Raw genomic sequence first — 25,428 nt, 5'->3', positions numbered from 1 at the left:
TCTAGAAGGGTTACAATCACCAGGTCTGGAAGTAAAAGGAGCTCCATCACTTTTCCCAATTAGGAATGATTTCCTATATAGCTCTGTATTACTGTCTGTGAAGGGATTGCAAATATCCACATATAATATATTTTAATAAGTGTTGAGCAGACACGCACACACCAAATCCAATTTGAAATTGGTCATCCATAATGGATGGATTTGAAGTGTAGCTATTCAGTTTTCATAGTTCATCCATTTTAAAGAGGACCCATTCTGGATTGTCCCCAGGTGGGGTGGGGGCACTCCTAATGATGACGCTCCTGTGCTAAATGCCCAAGCACTTTAGATGTGCCCTGGAGCTGAAGATCAGAAGGAAAGCACATCCTGGCCTCTGCCATTGGCCAGGGGACCAAGGGTCACTAGGAGGTTGCACCTCCTGCCTCCCAGGAAGAATGTTATAGCCAGGAAAAGACCAGCCTGACCCCACCCATTGGCCAGGGAAAGAGCCACTCTGGGAAGATGCTTCCCCTCCTGGATTCAGAAAGAACACTCAGATCCAACTGCCAGTTGCCTTTGGACTCCAGAAGTAAGGGTAAGTGCACTCTAACCTCTGCCACCAGTCAGAGGAATAAGGGCTGTATCTTGCAGCACCACTGTCCAAATAAGACCACTAACAGGGGAAGACCCACCTGGCCCCACCCAGATAGAAATGCCTGGTTACAAATCACCACTTTGTTCTGGCATTGTCAGACTGATCTTCTTTCTCTTACCTTTTCCCCTCCACTGCCCTTTCTCTGTGTGTTTTGTCTTTTTAGTTTGTAAGCATGATGGCACTGTCTGTCTAATTTTGTTATGTGAGCTGCTTTTGGAGACAATATTCATTGAAAAAGCAGGATGAAATGCAATGCAGTTTTTAAAATGCTTCATATATCCACAGCAGCATTGAAGGTCTCCGTAAGCTCGGTGTCATTCCCAGAAAGATGGGGCTTTTGTCCCAGTCAGAACTCTAAAGGAGCTATCCAAGGTGCTGACTGATTCTGACTGAAACCAGGAGTGGATTCACTGCCCCATTGATATCAGAGCCACCAGCCTCCTGTTTTGCACCCTTTCCCCACTTTGTGCTGGTTACTGGAGGGGTGTGAGGAGTTGTGGCAGAGAGAGCCCCATCCTTGCTAGAAGCAGTATTGGGACTGTGGAAGTTTTTTGGGCCCCGTTTCAGTATATGTGCAACTTGCACACAGACTCTAAAATGGAACTGATTAAAATGAACACACACAGTGGATGAATTCCTATTCAACCCCATACGTAATGTTGAATCTGTGAAATCAACATATATGATCTCAAAGATTGAAGGTTTGTGGAAAAGGAAACTTTCTTTCCTAAAAAAAAAAAGTGTTTGTGTGTTTTTGCTAAAGTACTAACAGAAGTTACAGTTGGATGTTTAAGACTGTACTGTTAAATCATCCATTCCAATATCTTGAGAGTTTAGGCACATTGATTGTGGCTGAATTCAAGGGCTGAGATTTATTTTTCTGCACATTCTAAATGCTTGAAAACCATTCAAAGCCCTGATAACTCTCTGAAAAATGGGAATAATTGCAGACATGGGTTATCATAGCAGTATGCCTATGTGTATCAGTTGCTGGGGAGCATGAGTGGAATGGTGCTATTGCACTCAAGCCTTACTTGAAGGTTTTCAACAGGCAGCTGGTTCACCCCTGAATGCTGGACAGGATGGACTCTTGGTCTGCTCCGGCATGACATTTCTTATGTTCGTGATTGATCCTAAGTGTCTTCTCCCACTGAATAGAGCTCATTTGGTTCCTTTGTGTGCTCAGGAGCTTGAAGCAATTCATTGGGATGTTGGTTAGAACACATGGAGGAAATCTCAAGCAGAATACAACTCTACACAAGCTGTACAATGCTCATTTTAGAGCCTACTCTGCAGCAGTGATGGTGACAAAGAGGGAGTATTTTTCTGCCAGTGGCCAGGGGACATCTTCAAGCTGGTTCCCTGGGAAATCATCAGAAGCCACGTGTGATTTATTTGCTAAGGAGTTTGAGAACAAGATTTGTTCATATCTTCCTCAACGTGGATATCACAGTTAACAGCAGTTCAGTCACAGAATATATCTAGTGAACCATTTAATCCTTCTCATATGGATGAAGAGATGAGATTTTTAAAGGGGTCTGATCCACCAACTGTTGGCTCAAACCTTATTCCTCTTGACTAATTGCATCTCTTAAGAAGGGATGTCCAAGTGGATAGATGAGATGACAGTCCATTAAGAGCGGGAGGTGGCCATGCTGCTTCTCCTCAAGAAACTTTGTCTGGACCCAAAAGATTATCATAATTTATTTTCAAGACTCCTATCCTGCCTTTCCATTTAAAACAAAACATCATGGCTAATTTCATAGGTTAAAAAGTAACCAGTTCAATAAAACAACTTTGAAATCACACTATACAAAACAAGAAAAAAGCAGGACATTTAAGTACTTCCATACTGAAAGGAGCAGAACTTCTGGCAAAAAATTAAAAAGCCAACTGAAACAGGCCTTCAGTTGGCAGTGAAAGGGCAATAAAGAGGGGGCTGGACACATCTCCTGGAGCTTGGAGTTCTACATCTTGGGTACCTTAACGGATAATTTCCTTACTTGCAATGCCACCAGCCACATAGGAAAGCTGCCTTATACCAAGTCAGACTATTATCCAGTTAGCTTGTGGGCTACATACTGGCCCCATTGTGGCCCCCACCTCCCATTCCTTTCCTTTAAAAAAAATGTGGGGGGAAATGGCATTTGTAGATGCTACAGAGCGCCAAAAGGGTTAAATTTAGCTTGAAAACAACCTAAATATAACTATTGTAGTGCTCTGTAGAGCTACAGAGCAGCTTGGGGTTTTTTTCCCCTGCGGCCTGTGGGGCGAAAATGGCCACGGACCTCTGGAAGTTTCCCATGCCTGGTCTACACCAACTGGCAGCAACTCTCTGGAGTTTCAGGCAAGAGCCTTTCCAGCCCTACCTAGAGATGTCTGAGACTGAATCTGTAATTTTCAGCATGTAAAGCATTTGCGCCCTACTACAGGTGATAGTGAAACATAAAAAAGAGCCTTTCCACTGACCTCAGTAGAAGGGGAGGTTCATACAGGAGGAGATGGTCCTTTAAGTATCCTGGTCACAAGCTGCTTAGGGCTTTACAGAGAATACTCAGCACTTTGAACTGTGCTGAGCATCTTCCAGTGAAATTGATACAAAGCTGGATTAATGTGCTCCAAAAAAACCTGGCTCTGATAAAAGCTATCTTAGTTGTGTTTTGTGATAGCTGAAGTTTCCAAATGGTCTCCGGAGGCAGCCTAACATAGGACGTGTTGAAGTAAAACAATCTCATTATAACTAAGGCATGTGTGGTCATGATGAGGTCTGCCTTCGCCAGAAATCGGTACAGTTGACAACATCAACCTTAGCTGGGCAAATATATTTCTGGACATTCCTGCTACCTGAAAGTGCAGGAGTGAGGCTGGGTTGGGGAGTACTGCCAAGCACTGGATTTTTCATTTCCCTGGATGAGGTGCTTGAGTACTACAGGTAATCTTGGCTGACACTGATTTATCTGGATCTGGGGTTGAAACTGCTTTAGTTATCCAAATGGATGACCTTTGCCAAGACAAGAACAACGTGGGTGTGCTGTTGCTAATTCTCCTAGATCTGTAACAGCTTTTGATACCATCAACGATGACATCATTCTGGATGACCTGGCTGGGATGGGAGTGAGCATGATCACACTTGTTGGTTCTGTTCATACCTACAGGAGCAGTTCCAGAAGGTGGGATTGTGAGACTATTGCTTGACACCATGGCATCTACGCTGTGGAATTCCACAGGGCTCTGTTGTGTCCGCCATGCTTTTCAACAGCTACATCAGGGGTGCAGAACCAATTTTGGGTGGGGGACTGGATAACCACCGCCACCCAGTCCCCTGACACCATTTGTTCCCTGGCCCAAGCGTTGGGTGGATCTTCCACCCGGTGCTTGGGCCAGGGACCAGGCTTCTCTGCACACGGGTTTTCTCTGTAAGGGAAGCAAAGTGATGGAAGAGCGATGGAGACTAGCCCAGCTTTGCCCCAGCTTTGCCTGCCCCACCTCCTTCCCCCATTATGGGAAGAAGGCGGTGCATCAGGACTTGGCCCATGCCAAGGAGAGTGGCTGCCCTCCTTGGTGTAGGCAAGTCCCACCGCCATGCTGTTCTCTCCGGTCTCAGATTGGAGATAACAGTGGGGATTCCACTGCTGGCACGCACCAGCAGGGGAATCCCCGCTGATACCTCCAATCTGAGATTGGAGAGAACAGCAGGAGATGCCCTCTCAGGGATTTCCACCATAAAGCCTAAGTCCCACTCCTGGAGGACCCCCCACAGGCTCAATGGTTTGGATTATGGTGCCTGGAGGGCCAGATCCAGCCCATGGGCTGGAGGTTCTGAACCCCTGATGTACATGAAAACACTGAGTGAGATTATGCAGAAATTTGTAGTGAGCTTCATCAGTGCTGATGACACTGAGCTCTGTTTCTTCATATATAGGAGGTGGATGTACAGTGGATTGGATAAACTGAATAAGCTGAAACACAATGCATATAGTGGAGGTGGTGTTGTGGTAGGTGGTTCATCTGACCAAGGGGGTGGGAGTTGTTCTGGATGGGGTTGTATGTCCGATTAAGGATCAGGTCCTCAGATTTGGCTCTCTCTTTGGATGCCCTCTTTAGCCTCAGTGGCATAAGCTGGTGTGCCATCCTAGACAAAGGTAGCCTAGCAGTAACAAAGTGAACCACTGGGGAGGGGTTGTGGCTCAGTGGTAGAGAAGGTTCCAGGTTCAATCACCACCATCTCCAGGTAGGACTGGAAAAAAATCCTGCCTGAATCCCTGGAGAGCCACTGCCAGTCAGTCAATAATACTGGGCTATATGGACCAATGGTCTGACTCAGTAGATGGCAGATTCCTATATTCATTGCAGCACATTGTACATGGGACTTGGTTAAAGATGCATCAGCTAGAATGTTGAAATGGGTTGTTGGAGACATCTCACCAGTTCTAAAAAAAATTCTACTCGTTCCCCATGCATTTCCAGACTCAATTCAAAGTTTGGTCCTCTGGTCCTTAACTGTAAAGCATTTATGGGCTTTCTGAAGGACTCTGCATGAACCTGGCCATCTCGTGAGGTCATCTGGAGATGCACTTCTTCAGGTACCTCCACCTTCTGAGATAAGACAGATAGTAACTGAGGATTTCAATCTTCTCTGTAGTGACACAACACTTTAGGCTTATGATGACTTCTTAAAGTGGTCTTGTAAATCCATAGATATGGAGAAGCTATATCAGAATAATACAGCTTTCCTACCCAAAATCCTTTGAGCAGTGGGAATCAACTTATTTATGTCAAGCTTATATAGATGGCCCATACTGTTGCAACTATTTAATAAGCATGCACTTGTAAAATAATTGCAAATTCTGTTAAGTGAGTACCCTACATTAAAACCTAATCTTTCCTTAATCACGATAGGGTAAAAAATTCAGTTGTGGACAGAAAATAATCTCTCCCAATTTGAAGGGGCATCTTTTTCTACATACCTAAACATTTCACCAATAGGAGGCCCAACAGTATAGTATTTACTTAACCATTTTGTTCCACAAGCTATATACATAATTAGTTTTTAATGATAGTGATTGCTTAATTATATAAGAGAGTAGTAATTAGAAAACCTAAGTAATAAAAATTAAATACTCATAATGAGATTGCATGTATGTGTGTGTAAGAGAGAATTATTTGCCAGTGGCACAGTATGTTACTTTTAGGCTCTTGTAGATGTATTGTTTTGTCTTTTGAAAATAATTACTAGGTTCTAGTTTACATAGAAGACTAATTGCCTATTACATTTCAATTTTCAAGGTTTGTTGTTGTTGTCAAAAAAAGGTTGTTAGTATTTAAAATAAATATCTAAAGCAAGGGATATGTAGTTTGAATGGTATGGTATGTTACACCAGTTTTTATGTTTTAAATTATCAGTAGCTATTGTCATTTTGATCTGCCATGAGTTGTACTAGAATAACTAAATGAGTTTATGTACCTGATCATGACAGTTTTGTAATTATGTACTTGCAGAGGCACTCAGAAAATCAGCTGAGATCATTCGGTGTTTCAAGGCAGTGTTTATTCTCACTTACAACCATTGGACTGGAAGGTTCCTAAACCTGATTCAGCCCTCTGTGCTGAATCAGTTTAAAAAATACATCTTGGAAATACATTCTTCATGAGGACAATTTAATTCAGCCAAGAGATAGCTGTAGAATTGCCAAGATGGAAGAAATCTGAGTGTGTCTCGTTTGTATCTGTTGATAGCTTGGTAATGTAATTAATTGTATATATAATTAAAAGAGCAGCTGCCCTCTAGAAGTATATGTTTTTAAACAACTGATTTATGTTCCATTCATGTAGGGTGATGTTGGGCTCGCTATGGGTAAACTCTATGGAAATGACTTCAGTCAAACTACTATCTCCCGCTTTGAAGCCTTGAACCTCAGCTTTAAGAACATGTGCAAGTTAAAACCACTTCTGGAAAAGTGGCTCAATGATGCAGGTGAAGAGTTGTCTAGATTTTCTCAAAATATCCCAGCAAATCTCTGAAATTCTGGAAAAGCTTTACTTGCATGCTCTTTGGGGGTGGGATTAAGCCTTGCAGTATTTCCTACAAAGATTTTCAATTTGTTTAATCTATTATGCAAGGGGAATATGTGAGGCAAGCATTTGTAACTACTAATTTGACTGTTTTTCAAAGGAGATCTTGTATAATGCTGGCTCTGGTATAAAAACAATTGTACACCTACAGTGTATTTTAAAAGTAGTTGATTTCTTTTTCAAGACTCAACTTCATAATCATAAGCACTCTGTGACACCTTATATTCCTGAGACTGTGCAGTGCTGAAAAATAAGCAAAATATATTGGCTGACACACATCAAAAGTTAGAGGTTTGCTCTAAATATGACCACATGCAATTAGGTTTGATGAAGCTTGATTTCCCATTGGTTTTAGTGGGAAGTGAGTTTAAGCCTGAATGGGAAATCTGTAGCATTGCTTTTTAATAGCAAGCACTATTAGTAGCAGTACTCGTGCTAGATGGGGCCGATAGGTTTGGATCCTATCTGCTCCTTCCATTTGCAGAAGTGCTTCCAATCCAGCAGAGGCTCCTGCTGATGGAATGTGAGACAGGATTTTCAACCCTCTGGAGCAGTTTTGGGAGCACAGTGGACTACAGGAGGGAGGGAGAAAGGCAGAAATGACCTCCTCCCTTCATTCCACCAGTGGGAGTATCCTGTGAGTGGAGTTCTGCTCATGAGAATTCAGGATCCAAGCCACAGAATGTTGGAATGTATGTGCAGTAGTTTAGGATGGTGTGGTGAATGGTACCTGTTCATAATATTTTAGTTACCATGATTTGCATTGATTCCTTTTCAGAAAACCTCTCATCTGATTCAGCTCTCTCCAGCCCAAGTGCCCTGAATTCCCCAGGGCTGGGGATTGAGGGCTTGAACCGCAGGAGGAAGAAACGCACCAGCATAGAGACCAACATACGTGTGGCCTTAGAGAAGAGTTTCCTGGAGGTCCGTAAATCTGTTTCACTGTTATTTCAGAATGTATTGCTCTAACATAGCCTTCCATAATCTGACTGGTGCCCTCCAGATGTTTTGGACTACATTTCCCAGCATTCCTGACTATTAAACATGCTGGCTAGCACTGACGGGAGTTCAAGTCCAAAACATCTGGAGGGCACCAGGTCAGGGAAAAGTACTCTAGCATCTGTTGTGGTGTAATAGAACAGTGTGGGGTGGTTTGCAAGATCAAACAGGCCACCGTAGCTTATTTAAGCCATGCTGATCTGCAGTGTATGCCGATGTGTGCTGATGCAGCTAACCCTGACATAACCCAAGAACAGACCATGGGTTATGTGGGGGTTGCATAACCCATGGATCCTAGGTTCACACAACATGACAAGCTGTGGCCAAGCACTGAATATTCAAAATGGCTGCCTGGCATGCACCAGCATACACCAGCAGTTTTGATCATGTGAACTGGGTCTATAGCATGAATTGATAAAATGGGATGAACATGATAACATTATAAAATGCTGTATCATTTGATAACAGTGCAGAAATCACTTCCAACATCCTCTGTTTATGCTTTCCATGTAACAAGGAAAAGGCAAACTGTGCATGTCCCCTTTAGTGAGATGTGATTTCCAAATGCGTCTGCAATATTTGTGTGTAGTTACTTTCTTCCCCTGCTGCTGCTTTCTTGTAATATGGGAAGCCACAGTATATACAAACTATATAATGCAGTGGAAAATAGCTTTTATCTTCAAATTATTTCTCTTTCAGAACCAAAAGCCTACCTCGGAAGAGATCACCATGATAGCTGATCAGCTGAACATGGAGAAAGAGGTGATCCGCGTTTGGTTCTGTAACCGGCGCCAGAAGGAAAAAAGGATCAACCCACCCAGTAGTGGTGGAACCAGCAGCTCGCCCATCAAAGCAATGTTCCCTTGTCCAACTTCATTGGTAAGAATTAAAAGCCACTTAAATTATGCTAGACTAGGAGAGAATAGAATCACTCATGTCCTCTTGATAATGAGTTTGACACTGATTTTATCGTACAGATTTCAAAATCTGAAGCTTATCATCAATAATATGAATTGAATATCATCAATGGTCACTTGTGTATTCAGTACAGTATTTGTTGCTCCTACTTTGTATGTGGTAAATGAAAAGACACAGAGGGAGCAATCCTGTGCCCCCCAGACAGTGTGTGGGTGGGGGGATAGGGCTCCAAGGTTGGAAATAGGGTTCCAACCTCGGAGCCCAGAAACCGTGCTCCCCTCCCCCTCAGAGCCGTTGGAGTTCTCTCTACGCCGGCTACGTCTCTGTGCTCAGAAAGAGAGCGTGGAGATGAGAGAAGGGGGAATTCCCAGGGGCGGGGAGGGGGCTGGGGCATCGGCCATACGAGGAATCCTATGGCTGCCCCAGCCTCCTTCCCTCCCTGTCCCCCAAGCCGCCGCTAGATGGGCAAAATCTCCCATCTAGCCTAAATGCAGAGCAGCAAGCCCCTTGTGCGTGCCACTCTGCATAGGATACTTGTAAGCCTCCGTTTTTGGAGGCTTATGAATACCCAGTGCAGCTCATATAGGATTGTGCCCTTACCTTAAGCATCCAGCTTGATCAAGCAACAATTTATGCCTCGCTAAAGTAGTCAAATCTCTCTCTGAAGTGTATTTGCTTTAGTATAGAGTATGTGAGAGACAAGGTTAATGATTTCCTAGCTACAACAAGTGACGGTAACAATAGTCCTAAGCATCTCGTGAAAATCCAAAGTTGTGTAACAGTGTTTATTTGGCACCTTCTATATCTGTTGATAACATGGGAAAAAATTGGTGACATCTGATGTTTTTCCAATGAATTTGGCTGTTCTATTCTGACCTGTAGGTGGCAACCACACCAAGCCTTGTGACAAGCAATGCAGCTACTACCCTGACTGTCAACCCTGTGCTCCCTTTAACCAGTGCAGCTGTAACTAGTTTGGCAGTCACAGGTAAGAGACTGTTCAAGCTGCATCAGTACAGAAATACTTAGTTTTATGAAGACTGCACACTGAAGTATTAACTTACTTGTGTTACTCATGTCCAGGGTTGTTTTTTAAAGGATACCAAGTTTAAATACGCTCAGGTCCAAGCTAAATGGTGACTTCTGGATTCTATTCAATATATTTATATACAGATGGTTATCCTGTTGAAAACTGTTCCCCTTTACATACATATACAAATCGATTCAGATTATGGGAAGATCTTGAATGACTGGTGAATGAAAGGAGTGCCCATGCCCTCTTCATTGAACGGATGTATTCATTTTCACCTAATAGTATATGCAGCTACAAAATGTTAGGTGTCAGATACTTTTGCTACAATAGTAGGGTGTTGATTTGGCTAAGACTTGGCAAATGCAGCAGGCCTCCATTCAGTTCTTTTCAGCCAACCAGTTTCTGCAAAACTGCTAGCTACCTGAGCTAGGTAAAATGTTTAACTTTTCCTCACTTTGTAGAAAGGCCAGAGGCTCTATATATTATATCTGAGCTCAGAACATTTGTGGCAGACTTCCATGTGGATTGACTTGTTTGCACAGAGAAGTGTGTAATGTGCTGAGCTGAAACATGCTGCGCCTCTGTGGTTCCATGGAGAGAAAAAGATAGAGAGCTTAGCCATAAACTCAACAGGCAGCCTTACGAAGTTCCTCATTCAATTCAGTTACCCCGTTCATTACCCCAAGTCACTACTGTATCTTAAATTCATGTATTCCCCCAAATTAATATCCTATCTAGTAATTTAGATAACTCTATCCTAAATCCGTTTCCCCTCAATTCATTACCTACCCATATCCTGCCCCAAATCAGTTATTTGGGCACCCCGCTTGTGGAATGCCCTCCCCCTGGAGGCCCAATTGGCGCAGACATTGGTCTCATTTCGGCACCAAGTAAAAACGTGGCTTTTTACCAAAGCCTTTGAGGGCTAAATGCATTCCCTGTTGTTGTTGTTCAGTCGTGCCCGACTCTTCGTGACCCCATGGACCATAGCACGCCAGGCCTTCCTATCCTGCATTCTCTCCCGGAGCGTGCTCAAGTCCATATTCATTGCATCAGTGATGCTATCAAGCCATCTCATCCTCTGCCGTCCCCTTCTCCTTTTGCCTTCAGTCTTTCCCAGCATCAGGGTCTTTTCCAGGGAGTTTTCTCTTCGCATTAGGTGGCCAAAATATTTGAGCTTCAGCTTCAGTATCTGTCCTTCCAATGAGCACTCAGGGTTGATTTCCTTTAGGATGGACTGATTTGACCTCCTTGCAGTCCAGGGGACTCGTAAGAGTCTTCTCCAGCACTACAGTTCGAAAGCATCGATTGTTCGGCGCTCAGCCTTCCTTATAGTCCAGCTCTCACAGCCATACATTACTACTGGGAAAACCATAGCTTTGATTAGACGGACCTTTGTTGGCAAGGTGATGTCTCTGCTTCTTACTATGCTGTCTAGGTTTGCCATAGCTTTCCTCCCAAGGAGCAAGTGTCTTTTAATTTCATGGCTACAGTCACCGTCTGCGGTGATCTTGGAGCCCAAGAAAATACAATCTGTCACTGCTTCCATTTCTTCCCCTTCCATATGCCAGGAAGTGATGGGGCCAGATGCCATGATCTTCGTTTTTTTAATGTTGAGTTTCAAACCAGCTTTTGCACTCTCCACTTTCACCCTCAACAAGAGGCTCTTTAGATCCTCTTCACTTTCTGCCAGTAGGGTGGTATCATCTGTGTATCTGAGGTTGTTGATAATTCTCCCGGCAATCTTAATTCCGACCTGTGATTCATCCAACCCGGCGTTTCTCATGATGTACTCTGCATATAAGTTAAATAAGCAGGGTGACAATATGCAGCCTTGCCGTACTCCTTTCCCAATTTTTAACCACTCGGTTGTTCCATGTGTGGTTCTTACTGTTGCTTCTTGACCCTCGTACAGGTTTCTCAGGAGACAGGTAAGGTGGTCTGCTACTCCCATCTCTTTAAGAATTTGCCACAGTTTGTTGTGATCCACACAATCAAAGGCTTTAGCGTAGTCAATGAAGCAGAAATACACGTTTTTCTGGAATTGTCTTGCTTTCTCCATGATGCAGCGAATGTTGGCGATTTGATCTCTAGTTCCTCTGCCTCTTCGAAACCCAGCTTGTACTTCCGGTAGTTCTCGGTTCGCATACTGCTGAAGCCTAGCTTGTAGGATTTTGAGCATCACCTTGCTGGCATGTGAAATGAGCGCAGTTTGCGGTAGTTTGAACACTCTTTGGCATTGCCTTTCTTTGGAATTGGAATGTAAACTGACCTTTTCCAGTCTTGTGGCCACTGTTGAGTGTTCCAAATTTGTTGGCATATTGAGTGCAGCACTTCAACAGCATCATCTTTTAGGATTTTAAATAGCTCAGCTGGAATACTGTCATCTCCGCTAGCTTTGTTGTTAGTAATGCTTCCTAAGGCCCACTTGACTTCACTCTCGAGGATGTCCGGCTCAAGTTCAGTGAGCGCGCTATCATGGCTATCAGGGACATTGTGATCTTTCCTGTTTAGTTCTTCTGTGTATTCTTTCCACCTCTTCTTAATCTCATCTGCTTCTGTTAGGTCCCTGCCTTCTTTGTCCTTTATCCTGCCTGTCTTTGCACAAAACGTTCCCTTGAGATCTCCAATTTTCTTGGAGATCAATCTGATTTCGATACTGGCCATCTGGTGATGTCCATGTGTAGAATCGCCTCTTGTGCTGTTGGAAAAGAGTGTTTGCTATGATCAGCGTGTTCTCTTGGCAAAACTCGATTAGCCTTTGTCCTGCTTCATTTTGTGCACCAAGGCCATGCTTGCCTGTTATCCCGGTGATTTCTTGACTTCCTCCTTTAGCATTCCAATCCCCTATGATGAAGAGGACCTCTTTTTTTGGTGTTAATTCTAGAAGGTGTTGTAGGTCTTCATAGAACCAATCAGCCTCAGCTTCTTCGGCATCAGTGGTTGGGGCATAGACTTGAATTACTGTGATGTTGAATGGTTTGCCTTGGATTCATACTGAGATCATTCTATCGTTTTTGAGATTGTACCCCATACTGCTTTTCCCACCCTTTTGTTGACTATGAGTACTACTCCATTTCTTCTAAGGGATTCTTGCCCACAGTAGTAGATATGGTGGTCACCTGAATTAAATTCGCCCATGCCTGTCCATTTTAGTTTGCTGATTCCCAAGATGTCGATGTTCAATCTTGCCATCTCATGTTTGACCACCTCCAGCTTACCTTGATTCATTGATCTGACATTCCAGGTTCCTAAACAATATTGTTCTTTACAGCATCTGACTTTCTTTTCACCACCATACACATCCACAGCTAAGTGTCCTTTCGGCTTTGGCCCAGCCGCTTCACTCTTTCTGGCGCTACTTGGAGATACCCTCTGCTCTTCCCCAGTAGTATATTGGACACCTTCCAACCTGAGGGGCTCATCTTCCAGCGTCATCTCTTTTAGCCTTGTGATAAATTCCATGGGGTTTTCTTGGCAAGAATACTGGAGTGGGTTGCCATTTCCTTCTCCAGTGGACCACATTTTGTCAGAACTCTCTGCCATGACCTGACCATCTTGGGTGGCCCTGCACGGCATAGCTTATGGCTTCACTGAGTTACGCAAGCCCCTTCACCACAACAAGGCAGTGATCCATGAAGGGGAAAATGCATTCCCTAGTAGGGATGTACGAAAGTCACTTACCTGTTAGCAGATTATGTTGATGGTGGGGGGGAGCCTCCGCGCCTCCCCTCCGGAATCCTGGCCGGCCGGCTCCGCTCCGCACGGATTCTGCGGAGCCGCCGGCTGGCTCCGCCAGCAACCTGACATCCGGCCGCTGGCTAGCAGGGACGCAAATGGTGGCAACTGTAGCCGCCACCGTTTGCGTCCCTGCAGTCAGCTGTGATAGGCTACGTAAATGTTTACGTAGCCTATCACGTCTGACTTTAAAAAAAACAACAAAAAATAACGCTCATATGCAAATGGCGGTGGCCACGGCCGCTGCCATTTGCGTTCCTTATTTTGGCACGTTTTAGTCTACGTCAAGATTTACGTAGACTAAGACAGCGAAAATAAGGGGAACGCAAATAGCCTAGTGGACGCTACGCTATTTGCGTTCCCCTTATTTTTGCCGTCTTAGTCTACGTAAATCTTGACGTAGACTAAGATGTGCCAAAATAAGGAACACAAATGGCTGCGGCCGTAGCCGCCGCCATTTGCGTACGTGCGGGTGGTGTTTTTTTTTAAAGTCAGACGTGATAGGCTACATAAACATTTACGTAGCCTACCATGGTTTTTTTGTTTTTAACCTAGCCGTGATAGGCTACGTAAGTCTTTATGTAGCCTACCACGTCTTTTTTTTTTTAAACTGGAAATGGCGGTGGCGGCAGCCGGTCGGAAGACCAGCCGCCGCCGAACCGGAGCCGCCGCCGCCCGGAAGATCCGCCCCAGGTAAGTCTTGTCCCAGGGGGGCAGGGGGGGCAGGCCTTTCCGCCACCGATTTCGGGGGGCTGAATGCACTGGCATTCGGCCTCCCCAAGATCCGTGGCAGAATTTTCTGACATCCCTATTCCCTAGCACGTTATTTTAACTGTTTTTAGGTTAATAGTTTAATATGTTTTTAGGTAAATTATTTATTGTTTTCTACTGCTTACATTGGTTTTATCTGTATGCTGCCCTGAGATCTTAATGATATAGGGCGGGATAGAAATGTTTTAAATAAATAAATATTTCACAGTACAGTATTGACAGATAGCCTATTTAATAAAGTGCAGATAGATGGCTAACATTAAAAGAAATGAGTGAAGTGGTCTAGTCATCATTAAAAAAAAATTATTAGTCAGCTGATCATAATAGAAAAATTAAAACAGAAAGAGCCATATTCAGAATGCGAGTACAGCTTAGGCACCACCATTAGAGATCTGGTGTTAATAGCAATGTTCAAAAACTTAGCAAGGTTAATGTTACCTTGGCATTAGAGCCATTGAAACGAACGGCAAGCAGAAATCTATCAGAGCATCCAGGAAACAACACTAAAAGAGGATACAGCAATTATTCCCTAGTTCCTTTATAAAAACTACAATAAAACAACACATGAGAAATTGGAATACCTAAGAACCAATCTTCCAGTACTCTGGAAGGTAAACATTAAATCTTGCCAAGAAAAGGCTCTTCTATATTTCAGGACCACTAAAGCCTTCAAATTTGGAGCACATTTATTCAAGCGAGGGATACTTAGCCCACAAGCCAACAGTCAACAGACATGCCAAGATGCAGCTATCAAACACTATCTATATCCTGGATCCTTTGCTTAATTAGTATTTTGGCAACATCCATATCCATCATTGGTAACTGGACAAGAGAGAAACCCAGGGAGATTTTTTTGAGAGAGCTTTTTTCCAAGAGGAAATAAATGAATCTATAAAAGTTAAATAGACTAAAGAGCTAGCAGATCACTAGAGCATAATCGGATCCAGCAGCATAAAGGGTACTCTCCAAGGAGCCCAATCCTACCTTCAGATTCAAGACTTCCCATGCAACATGTTTGGGGGAGAAAAAAATTGCTTGCAATTGTTCAGATGATATGGTGCTATTATCCCAAATTAGACTTGGGTTGAAACAAGAATTGGATGGCTTTGCTTATTATTGTATGGAAAGGCAACTAATTGGTAATTATAACAAGTCAAAAGTATTGATTTTCTCAAGAAAATAAGTAAAAGATACTTGGAATTGGCCAGTCATCCTATTGAACAAGTGTATGTATACAAGTATTTGAGCATCTGTTTCCATAAATCAGTCAAATGGGTGACCCATAGGAAAAGGGCTTTGGACAGATTTGAACATGGCTATAAAACCATTTTCCATTTTTTGTTTCTTTGTCAAGAGGTGGTGGGAGATTTGTCCCTGCAGCTGTCCATGTCTATAAAGCCAAAGTAATCTCCCAACTCTTATACAGAGTTCCAGTGTGGAGTACAGGACTCTATTCATCCACAGAAAAACTTCAGTCATCCTTTTTGAAAGTGGTCTAGTCACTAGTCTAGTCTAATCTGATCTGGTCTGTCACAAGCAAAGAGCTCTCTCTGCTCTGTCCTGAAAGCAAGCAATAGGAATCATCATGCTCCACACAATTAATTTAGGGTAACACTTCTCCCTACAGGTGGCTCATACACTATACACCACATTTAGGCTGCAATCCTATACCCACTTTGGTCTGATCCAGCCAGGCACTTGTAATTATAAGCAAGAGTGTAGACTTATGATCATTGCACACAGGTTCATTGCACATTGAACTCTTCAGAGATCCGGAGCCTGCACTCTTGCATTGTAAATTTAAAATATAGCAGTAGTCTATTAAAAAGAGAAAAGTATGCCATGCAAGGCTGAAATCTTCCCTGCCCTAGTTTTGTTGACAGTTTAGCTCATCCAGGAAGCTCACTGGGTAGCTTGGGAAAGTCACTCTCACTCACCTCAAACTATTGTGGTAAAAAAGACATAAGGCTTCAATCCTAACCCTCTTTCTTATACTCTGTGCACGTGTGAAAACACACACACACAGCTTCAGAAGCTTAGCAAACAATATCTAGCCTGGATGAAAGAGATTTGTGGCACCATAAAGACTTGAAATTTGTTATGACCTAAGCTTTCATGGACTACAGCTCACTTCGTCAGATGGTTGAAGTGTTATCCTGTAACTTACACAGCCGAAGATCCCCATTTGTTTTGCCCCTGAGGCATATGTGTCTGAAGAGAGGCACCATTTCCTAAGGGCTAAGGAGAAGGCACCCATGAGGGAAGTTGATGAGGTACTAAAAAGCACGTAGGAAAGGTGTTTCCACACACACAGGCACCTGAGGGGCAAAGTAAATTGAGGGGGAGAGGGGTGCACTGGATAAAATAAGTAGCTTGTAAACTCTGGGATAACAACAATATTAGTGATAATCCAACAGACAGGTGCAGTGCAATCCTTTGAATGTCTTTTTGGAAGTAAGCCCCACTGAGTTCAATGTGAGTTACTCCCAAGTAAGTGTATATAGAATTGCAGCCTTATTTTAGTGATCCTAAGTTTAAGATTGTGGCCGTTTGGTCTTTCTTCTGGGACCACTAATATAGATTATGTAGTAGTAAGGTCCCTGTTTTCTCACTCAGAACATGTACTCTCTTTCTATCTGGCTGCTTTAACTGTAGTCTGAGATCTACTTTGAGTTAGTCACTCCTCCTTTTTGAACTTACATGCTTTGCCCTTTCCTTCCGTCAGAATTATGTCCATTTCTCTTGTGCTCTGCTTTCTGCCTTTCATATGGGTATATACAGTCAGGGCCAGAAATATTGGAATAAGGATAACTGTTTTGGCAGTTGGCCTCTGTACACCACCACACTGAAGTTGAAAGGAAACACACCCAGATGGGAGCGAAGTCTGGACTTTCAGCTGTAATTCAAGGGGTTTGACAAGTGGGGCACTAACCATTCAGGAAGTGCAGCCAGTGGCATGCACACACCCCCATCGTTGGTGGCTCATAAGTAATGGAACGAATGGTTGACAAGCAGCTGCATGGCCAGGTGTGGCCTGTTTCCTGGGCACCCCATGACCAATCAAGCAGATAAAAGGCATGGAGGTGGTTCTGAGTTTGCATTTGCATTTGGTAGCTGTTCACTGGAACTCCCAAAATGAGGTCCAAAGAGGTGTCCATGCGAGTGAAGGAGGCCATCATTAGGCTGAGGAAACAAAATAAACCCGTCAGAGAGATAGCAAAAACAGTGGGAGTGGCCAACACAACAGTTTGGAACATCCTGAAAAAGAAGGAATTAACTGGCAAGCTCAGCCACAGCAAAAGGCCTGGAAGACCACGGAAGACAACTAAGGTGGATGACCGCAGAATTCTGCTCATGATGAAGAGGAACCCTTTCACAACATCTAGCCAGGTCCAGAACGCTATTGCAGAGGTAGGCATGTCATTGTCAACATCTGCAGTCAAGAGACAGCTGTATGAATATAAATACAGAGGCTTCACAGCAAGGTTCAAACCACTGGTAACGCTCAAGAACAGACAGGCCAGATTACCCTTTGCCTAAACACCTAAAAAAGCCTGCCCAGTTCTGGAATAAGATTCTTTGGACTGATGAAACCCAGATTAACTTGTACCAGAATGATGGGAAGAGAAAAGTGTGGAGAAGGAAAGGAACAGCTCATGATCCAAAGCATACCACATTCTCTGTCAAACATGGTAGAGGCAGTGTTACGGCATGGGCATGTATGGCTGCCAATGGAAGCGGTTCACTGGTGTTTATTGATGACCTGACTGCTGATAAAAGCAGCAGGATGAATTCTGAAGTGTATAGGGCTATATTTTCTGCTCAGATTCAGCTGAATGCTGCCAAACTGATAGGACGCCGCTTCATATTGCAGATGGAGAATGACCCAAAACATACAGCAAAAGCTACCCAAGAGTTTCTCCAGGCAAAGAAGTGGGATGTTCTTCAATGGCCAAGACAGTCACCTGATCTCAACCCAATAGAGCATGCTTCTCATTTACTGAAGACAAGACTGAAGGCAGAAAGACCCACAAGCAAGCAGCAGCTGAAGGCAGCTGCAGAAAAGGTCTGGCAAAGCATCTTGTGGGAGGAAACTCAGCATTTGGTCATGTCCATGGGTTCCAGATTTGAGGCAGTCATTGACTGCAAAGGATTTTCATCCAGGTATTAAAGGTGATCCTTAAGTTTGAAATGCTGTTGGTTTGTTCCATTACTTATGAGCCCCCAACAATGGGGGGGTGTATGCCACTGGCTATACTTCCTGAGTGGTTAGTGCCCTACTTTTGTCAAACCCCTTGGATTACAGCTGAAAGTCCTGACCACTCCCATCTGGGTGTGTTTCCTTTCAACTTCAGTGTGGTGGTGTACAGAGGCCAACTGCCAAAACAGTTACCTTGTTCCAATATTTCTGGTCCTGACTGTAGGTCTCTTCCAGGTACATCAAATATTTTTGGTCTCATTGAAATCGTTGTTTCAGGCACCACGGAAACCATTCCCAACAACACAGCAACTGTAATTTCTACAGCACCCCCAGCTTCCTCGGCAGTGACATCACCTTCCCTGAGTCCCTCTCCTTCTGCCTCTGCTTCCACTTCTGAGGCGTCCAGTGCCAGTGAGACCAGCACAACACAGACAACCTCCACCCCCCTGTCCTCAGCAATTGGGACCAGCCAGGTGATGGTAACTGCTTCTGGGTTACAAACGGCAGCAGCAGCTGCACTACAAGGAGCTGCACAGTTGCCTGCAAATGCAAGTCTTGCTGCCATGGCAGCTGCAGCAGGACTTAATCCAGGCTTGATGGCATCCTCACAGTTTGCAGCTGGGTAAGCTTCTTGCATTTAAAAAACCTGTTTGTGAACTAATCAAAATCATGTGAGAATTAATCCACTACTCAGACATCACATATCAATACTTTCCATATGTTAACCTAAAGGAGGTGCTGATAGAAGATAGAGATCTTGTTAATTCTTCTTTATTCAGTATTGAAGTTAATAAGAGAAGGTTGTCACTTTTCAGCCATAAAAATGTTTAAATACAGGATTTTACAACTCCTGTAGACCTTTCTACCGCTTTTTTTTCTTTTTAAAGATGTTATTGTGTCCTGTGCAATGATTAAAAAAAATACAGCCAGTGAATATTATAGACCTAGTTAGATAGGCTGCTGACAGGATCTGCCACCATCTTTGTGATTAAACTACAGAGAAAATACACCTTTAGCCCTTAAACTCCATCTTTGTGTCTAAACTAGTCCACCTTCAACTTGTTGTTGTTTCCTGTTTTGCAATTGCAGAGGTGCCTTACTCAGTCTCAATCCAGGGACACTAGGCGGTGCTCTCAGCCCAGCTCTGATGAGCAACAGTACACTAGCAACTATTCAAGGTCAGTAGATTACACCATACTTCCCATTCCTGTTATATTTATTTTCTGTTTGCCTCAAAAATAGGAGTCAAAAGCTGCAAATTCTAAACATACTTACTCAGAAAAGTCCCATCGAAATCAATAAATAGGAACTTACTTTAAAGTAAAGATTTACTTCATTCATGTAAATATCCATCCCAAAGGTGAAAGGCAAATAATAAAATATACACTGTAACAAAAATTCAAGCATTAAAATATATTGAAAAATCTCAGCTCTCTGTCAACTTAGCCTGTCTTCCGAAAGCTAGTTCAAATAGTTTCGTTTTATGCTCTCAGGCTTGAGCTTTAAAGTGAGTTAAGAGGCCGTTACATAACTGTGGAGTGAGCACTGAGAGACTCCTTTCTGCACATCCTTCTTTGTTTGAACATGGTACATGGATAGAAGATGGCTCCCTCAGTCATTTTTGATTCTGGGCAAACCAGTGAAGCTAGAATCATTCTGGGGCTATGGGCCAAGTGACCAGGGGAAGTTGAACCCCAGCAACCATAAATAGACAACTTGACCTAACAGCTTTATGCTTCATTTTTGGCTGTATTCAGCTTGTCTGTGTCCAGTGCTAGAAGCTTAATAAGTACCAAGACTGCAAGACCTCAGTTGGATGTGTGGTGTCCTATGTACAGATGATGGCGTCCTATGTACAACTGTACAATCTTGCTTTGCAGCTTCATACATATTGAGCAGAAGGGGTGGCAGGAGGGGGCATCTGAAAAAGAAAAAGATTGCATTCTTTATACCCAAATCTATCTATCTGTCTGTCTGTCTGTCTATCTCATTTCATTTCTATACCGCCCAATAGCCAAAGCTCTCTGGGCGGTTCACAAATTTTTGATGATAACACTCTCTCAAGGGATATAAACTTTTTCAAAACTGAAATTTCACAAGAGTAAAATCAGTGTATGAAACACCTCTGCGAGGATATGGCAGGGAAGGCCCCAGGAAAATGTGAACTACTGTGTATCGACACCCTCTAGGACCTTTCTATCAGAAATGGGTGGACACATTTGAAAGCAGTCCCACAAATGTTTGCAAGTTCCGTATGTGTTGGTATGAAACCTGTAGGGTCCCTTGTGTCATTGCTCTTGCCCCTATCAGTTTCTAGGAGGTGACTGTTGAGAGAGATTGACCATGCTACCAGCACAGTCTCGCTGCCATGCTGACACCCTCCAAAAAAGGAGGCTGGCAGATCCAGAAAGATGGTTTTACAGCATCTTCTAGAATTTCATTCTGGAGTAGTCTGGCACCCCAATAGGGAAACTGGCAATGTATTCCTGGACTGGCTGTCACACAATTTCTACTAACCATCCAGAGATGGAGAGATTATGTAGGAAATCCCAAAACTGTTCCAAGGCCAATACTCAGAAGATGTTTGGGCTGATGGATAGTTGGCGAATTTTATATCCTGCCATATTATCTGACCTCTGTGCTAGCATCGGTATTTTGACATGATTCTAGAAGGCTGAGAGTCAGCCTCATAGAGCCCTTTGATGTCCTGTAGAATCTTTAAGGTAAGTTGCACATAATTTTAACTGGTCAACATAAATTTCTGCCAAGTCTAAAATGCAAATATCTTTTATATAATGTTTTCACATTTTTTCTTTAAAAAAAATAGCAAACACATTCATAGTGTTATGTAGCTGACTTATCTTTTCAGTATTTTTAAGGTACATCCACCATAAGTGAATAAAAGGTGCTTGCATATAATTTTTAAAATAGGAAGACAGTGGAAATACTTTTGGACAAATTGTGGTGAATAATTGTGGAACAAATAACCTTTGTAAAATTACTGTTCATAATGAGCCTTTCATCTGACTTGAAACTAGTTCCTAATAGATATACTGTATATAGGAACCCCTCTGAGAGATTTTGATTTCCCTCAATTCTTCATATGTTTTGCGTAAGGAGCAACTCAGAGCTTGGCTTAAGATTTTGCTTGAGAAATTCTGGTGACAGCTCCTAGTTTCTACCACTACAAAGTAACTTCAATGAATCTCTCCCAGTAACCAAACACACCCTGTTTTGAGCTAGTGTAGATATTCTGACACTGATCCACTTTTAACATTTGAGCTTTATAGACTTGTAGCTTTGCTGTTTTAAATCTGTATTTTAAATCTCTGCATTGCCACTAGGTTTTACTCTGGTTTTATTCTGGTTGTATTGTTATATTGTGGGTTTAATGTTTTTATATTTTATATTGTTTTACTGTGTGCTTTTTGGTTTTAATTTTTGTGAACTGCCCAGAGAGCTTCAGCTATTGGGCACTATAGAAATGAAATGAAATAAATACAAATGTTAAATATTTATAGGTGTACAGAAATACCTTTTATTAATGCTCATAATTAAGGATTTCATTTATTTGTGTGTGTTTTCCCTACAAAACTAACTAGCTGCTGGTCAGGTTTTCCAAGACAAAACAAAAAAGCCAAGTGGCAAACAGAACTGTTTTCAGTATGAAGTGATTCTGCAAAGTAAGCAAGTACTCCATGATTGCATGATCACATCAGAGGTACTTAAAGGTGGATGACTTGAAGTTAAGAACAGTTCCTGGTTTTTCTCTCACCCCCACCCCCCACCCCCAGGTGGTTTAGGCATTCTTAGCCTCGTTAAAAATCTATCTTTATATATTTTATGGCTGAACCATTGTTATACCTTTCATGGGTCTTCACAGCACCTTCCTTTTCCTATGTGGTAAAATGGTGTGTTTCCTGACATGGAAAATAAATCCAATTTGCAGATCATTAAGGGGACCTGTTAAGTTGCTGTCACTTCTCATTTCTCAATCCAATCCAGCTTCCACTGGTGTTGGGAGGACACTTTTTAGGGCTTCTGTTTTGGGATGGGGGAGAAGTAATGTCAGTTGCTAACAACAACAAAAACTAGCAAAGCCCAGTTGCTTTTGAGGTGCACATGCTGACATTTTCTCTTTCCTCATTTTAGCTCTTGCATCTGGTGGCTCTCTTCCAATAACATCACTGGATGCAACTGGGAACTTGGTATTTGCCAATGCTGGAGGTACGCCTAACATCGTAACTGCCCCACTGTTCCTGAACCCTCAGAACCTTTCACTGCTCACCAGCAACCCAGTTAGCTTGGTCTCTGCAGCTGCAGCCTCCGCAGGGGCCTCTGGACCGACAGTCGCCAGCCTTCATGCCACCTCCACCTCAGCAGAGTCTATTCAGAACTCTCTCTTCACAGTGGCCTCGGCCAGCGGGGCTGCCTCCACCACCACCACCACCACCACCGCCTCCAAGGCACAGTGATGAGTTGAGCTGAGCTGTGCTACCCCTAGCCTATTTCACTCCATGGTGATACTGGCTGCCAGCTGGGTTTATAAACTGCAAAATGTGATTGGCTTCCTCTTGCTGCATTGCTGGGGACAAGGGAGAGAAGGAAAAATACAAAAAAAAGAAAAACAAGAAGAAGGATTTAAAACTGGGACAAGCATTTGCCTAATTTTATAATAAACACTGTCTTTTCAGGATCGCTTCATTGATTGGAGAACTTTCTAACCAAAAATGTAAAAAAACAAAAACAAAAAAGGACTACTTATCATTTCCAGCAGTCTCAATGACAAGTTAAGGTGGGTTATCAACTCAAACATAGGAACGGGATTTCTTCTTTCTTTTTGATCTAAATATCTTTTTTTTTAATTATCATTTATTGGTCTGTTGTACAGACCATTATGTCATACAAGGTGTTTATAATCTTATCAATCGTGTTGGGGGTTCCTTTCTTAACTGGTACAATTTAGGCAGGCCTGTATTACTGATGTATCTCTTTATGATTATTATTATTATTTTTATATATATATATATATATATATATAGTTCGGACACATTTGTCTTTGCTCCTGGAACTGTTTCAGTGAGTTCCCATGCCACACAGAGGGAAGAGAGAAGAGAGGGAAGTATGTGAATTGCGAATGTTCTTTACCGTTTCCTTTTCCTTGGCAGTGTGCTCGTTGTGATTCTCTCAGAGGTGTTGGTGGCTAAGTGAACATGCAGAGGGTAATGTGCAAAGATAGTCCATGCTTGTGAGGTGGGAGTTCGGTTTGGACAGCAGTTTGCTCAGCATACTTAGGCCAGATCTAGCTCTCATTTGCACGTCTTTGGCTCCTGCTGATGCCAAGGGGGTAAGGATTTGGCCTGTAGAGTCTGTCTTCAACACTTGTGCTAGTGGCTCTCTTATCTCATAATTGCGTGGAAATTGCCACTTTACAACTTTGGGAATATTTCTCTTATTTACGTTCTCAGGAGGCTGCCTGTACCGGTGATAACTCATTTGCATCCACTGAACCTACCTACCGGCTGTTTCACATAGGATTTCTAAAAGCTGCATTGGCTCATCTCTAAGAACATTTTTTCCTGGTGTCTCCAGTATGATTGTAATGAAAATGTTTTCAGCTTAAAACATTTCTGTTCTAGAAGTAAACTGGGTCATGTGAACAGGAAGTACTGTTTTATGCCAACACAGCCATAAGAAAAAACAGCCTTGTGTTCTTGCTCCATTCTAAACAGTTTGTAGTGTTTTTTGACACTGTTCGCTGCTCTGGAAAAAGGTGGGAAGGAATGATCAGAAAACCGGCAAGCCTACTGTAGGACATGGTGAACACTGGCATGTTGCATGTATCTTGCAATATTTCATGTTATTCTGGTGGCAGCTGCTGCTGCTGCTAGCTAGATCATTTATGGCAGTAAACACCTCTGCTACAGAGGAGGAAAATGTTTCCAAGCAACATAACAAGTGGTATGTGCAAACAGCTGCTGACAATGGACGTGAGAGAGACAGAGGAGACAGAGATTAACTTAAATGTTATATTAGTCGGAACCCTAAATCTAACCCCAAGAAGAGGTTGGATCATTACAGTGAACTTGGAAATTTCCTATCCTTTTGAGCTGAATTAGAAAATATCTTCAGGGAGGTAGAGCTGCCCACTGTTACCTTCTGTTAAGGCTGGTGGGGTGGGGTGGGGTGGGGTGAGTTCAAAAGCTCATGTAATTGTAATCCATTTCCTGCCGAAGGTAATCCTTCAGCTCCTCACCACCTGATATCAGAAAGGCAGCAACCTTATTCCCAATGCCTTTCTCTGGCTGGTGACCCCAATTCACAGGCTTTGCATTAATTGTCAACTAGCAGAAATCTTTGTCTCTTCTCCACATGCTGTTTGCTCTCTGTTCATCTCTGGATATCCAACTTCCTGTTTCACAAGCTATTTAAAAATAATGAATTCTTCCTAAAAGTTTAAAAACTTGTGAACTGCAAGCAGGGAAATGAGCAAATGTCTGTCCACCGTCTTTCATGTGTGTTTAATTTTTTTTAATGTTTTATTTTTTTAAAACTAAGCTTGAACCAAAGTCAATTTCTAGCAAGCTGCTGTACTAATGGACTAGTTTGTATAAGTGCAGTTCAGATGCAGAGAGGTGATAGATGCTACTGACAATTTCTTTTCGTTTGTTTTTTATTTTATATAAACATTGCTGCTTGTTTTAATCTTTTGGGGGAGGATGGGTTTGGTCTTTTGTATATCCTTGGGGCAGACAAACTCTTTACTTGATTTGTATCTAATTTCCATGGTTTGGTGTGTAAATAGAATGGCAGTGGCAGATCGTTACTAATCCAGCTGATCCACATCCTCTTTAGCAGTTCGGCTCAATCTGAATACTGTGGTGTGACTGTCTCCATGATTTCAGTCTCGATGTAAAATTATAGGGCTATGAATAATACTGTGTGTTTTTAAGATTTTAAGAGGCCCATAGCAACAGCTTGGAGCGGTCGAATGTATGAAGGATGGCAGAGGAGAGACAGGTACCCACTATGTTGGTCTAGAGGCCATAGTGTTGACTAGTT

The 25,428-nt window shown here is 42.8% G+C and overlaps 1 protein-coding gene across 9 annotated transcripts in view; it reads left to right on the top strand.

The window, feature by feature from the left end:
- Nucleotides 1-23,060, top strand: part of POU2F1 (POU class 2 homeobox 1) — a 138,071-nt gene extending 115,011 nt beyond the window's left edge. For 7 of the 9 annotated variants that reach the window (XM_084843436.1, XM_084843430.1, XM_084843433.1 and 4 more), the window contains 7 exons: nt 6,467-6,608; nt 7,485-7,630; nt 8,405-8,584; nt 9,506-9,611; nt 18,643-18,988; nt 19,456-19,544; nt 22,519-22,972. In XM_084843436.1, coding sequence (XP_084699562.1) covers nt 6,467-6,608; nt 7,485-7,630; nt 8,405-8,584; nt 9,506-9,611; nt 18,643-18,988; nt 19,456-19,544; nt 22,519-22,841 — 1,332 coding nt within the window. In that variant the 3' untranslated portion in view covers nt 22,842-22,972. Of the gene's footprint in view, nt 1-6,466; nt 6,609-7,484; nt 7,631-8,404; nt 8,585-9,505; nt 9,612-18,642; nt 18,989-19,455; nt 19,545-22,518 lie in introns of all 9 variants that reach the window. The other 2 variants (XM_084843434.1, XM_084843432.1) reach the window with 1 other exon arrangement.
- The last annotated feature ends 2,368 nt before the right edge of the window (nt 23,061-25,428 follow it).

This window comes from Heloderma suspectum, chromosome 3, assembly GCF_057233095.1.
Source record: "Heloderma suspectum isolate Gila_16-S chromosome 3, 16-S_ref, whole genome shotgun sequence".
Lineage (NCBI taxonomy): Eukaryota > Metazoa > Chordata > Lepidosauria > Squamata > Helodermatidae > Heloderma > Heloderma suspectum.
The sequence above is the reverse complement of the archived record's forward strand: the minus strand, read 5'-3'. Positions and strand labels throughout refer to the sequence as shown.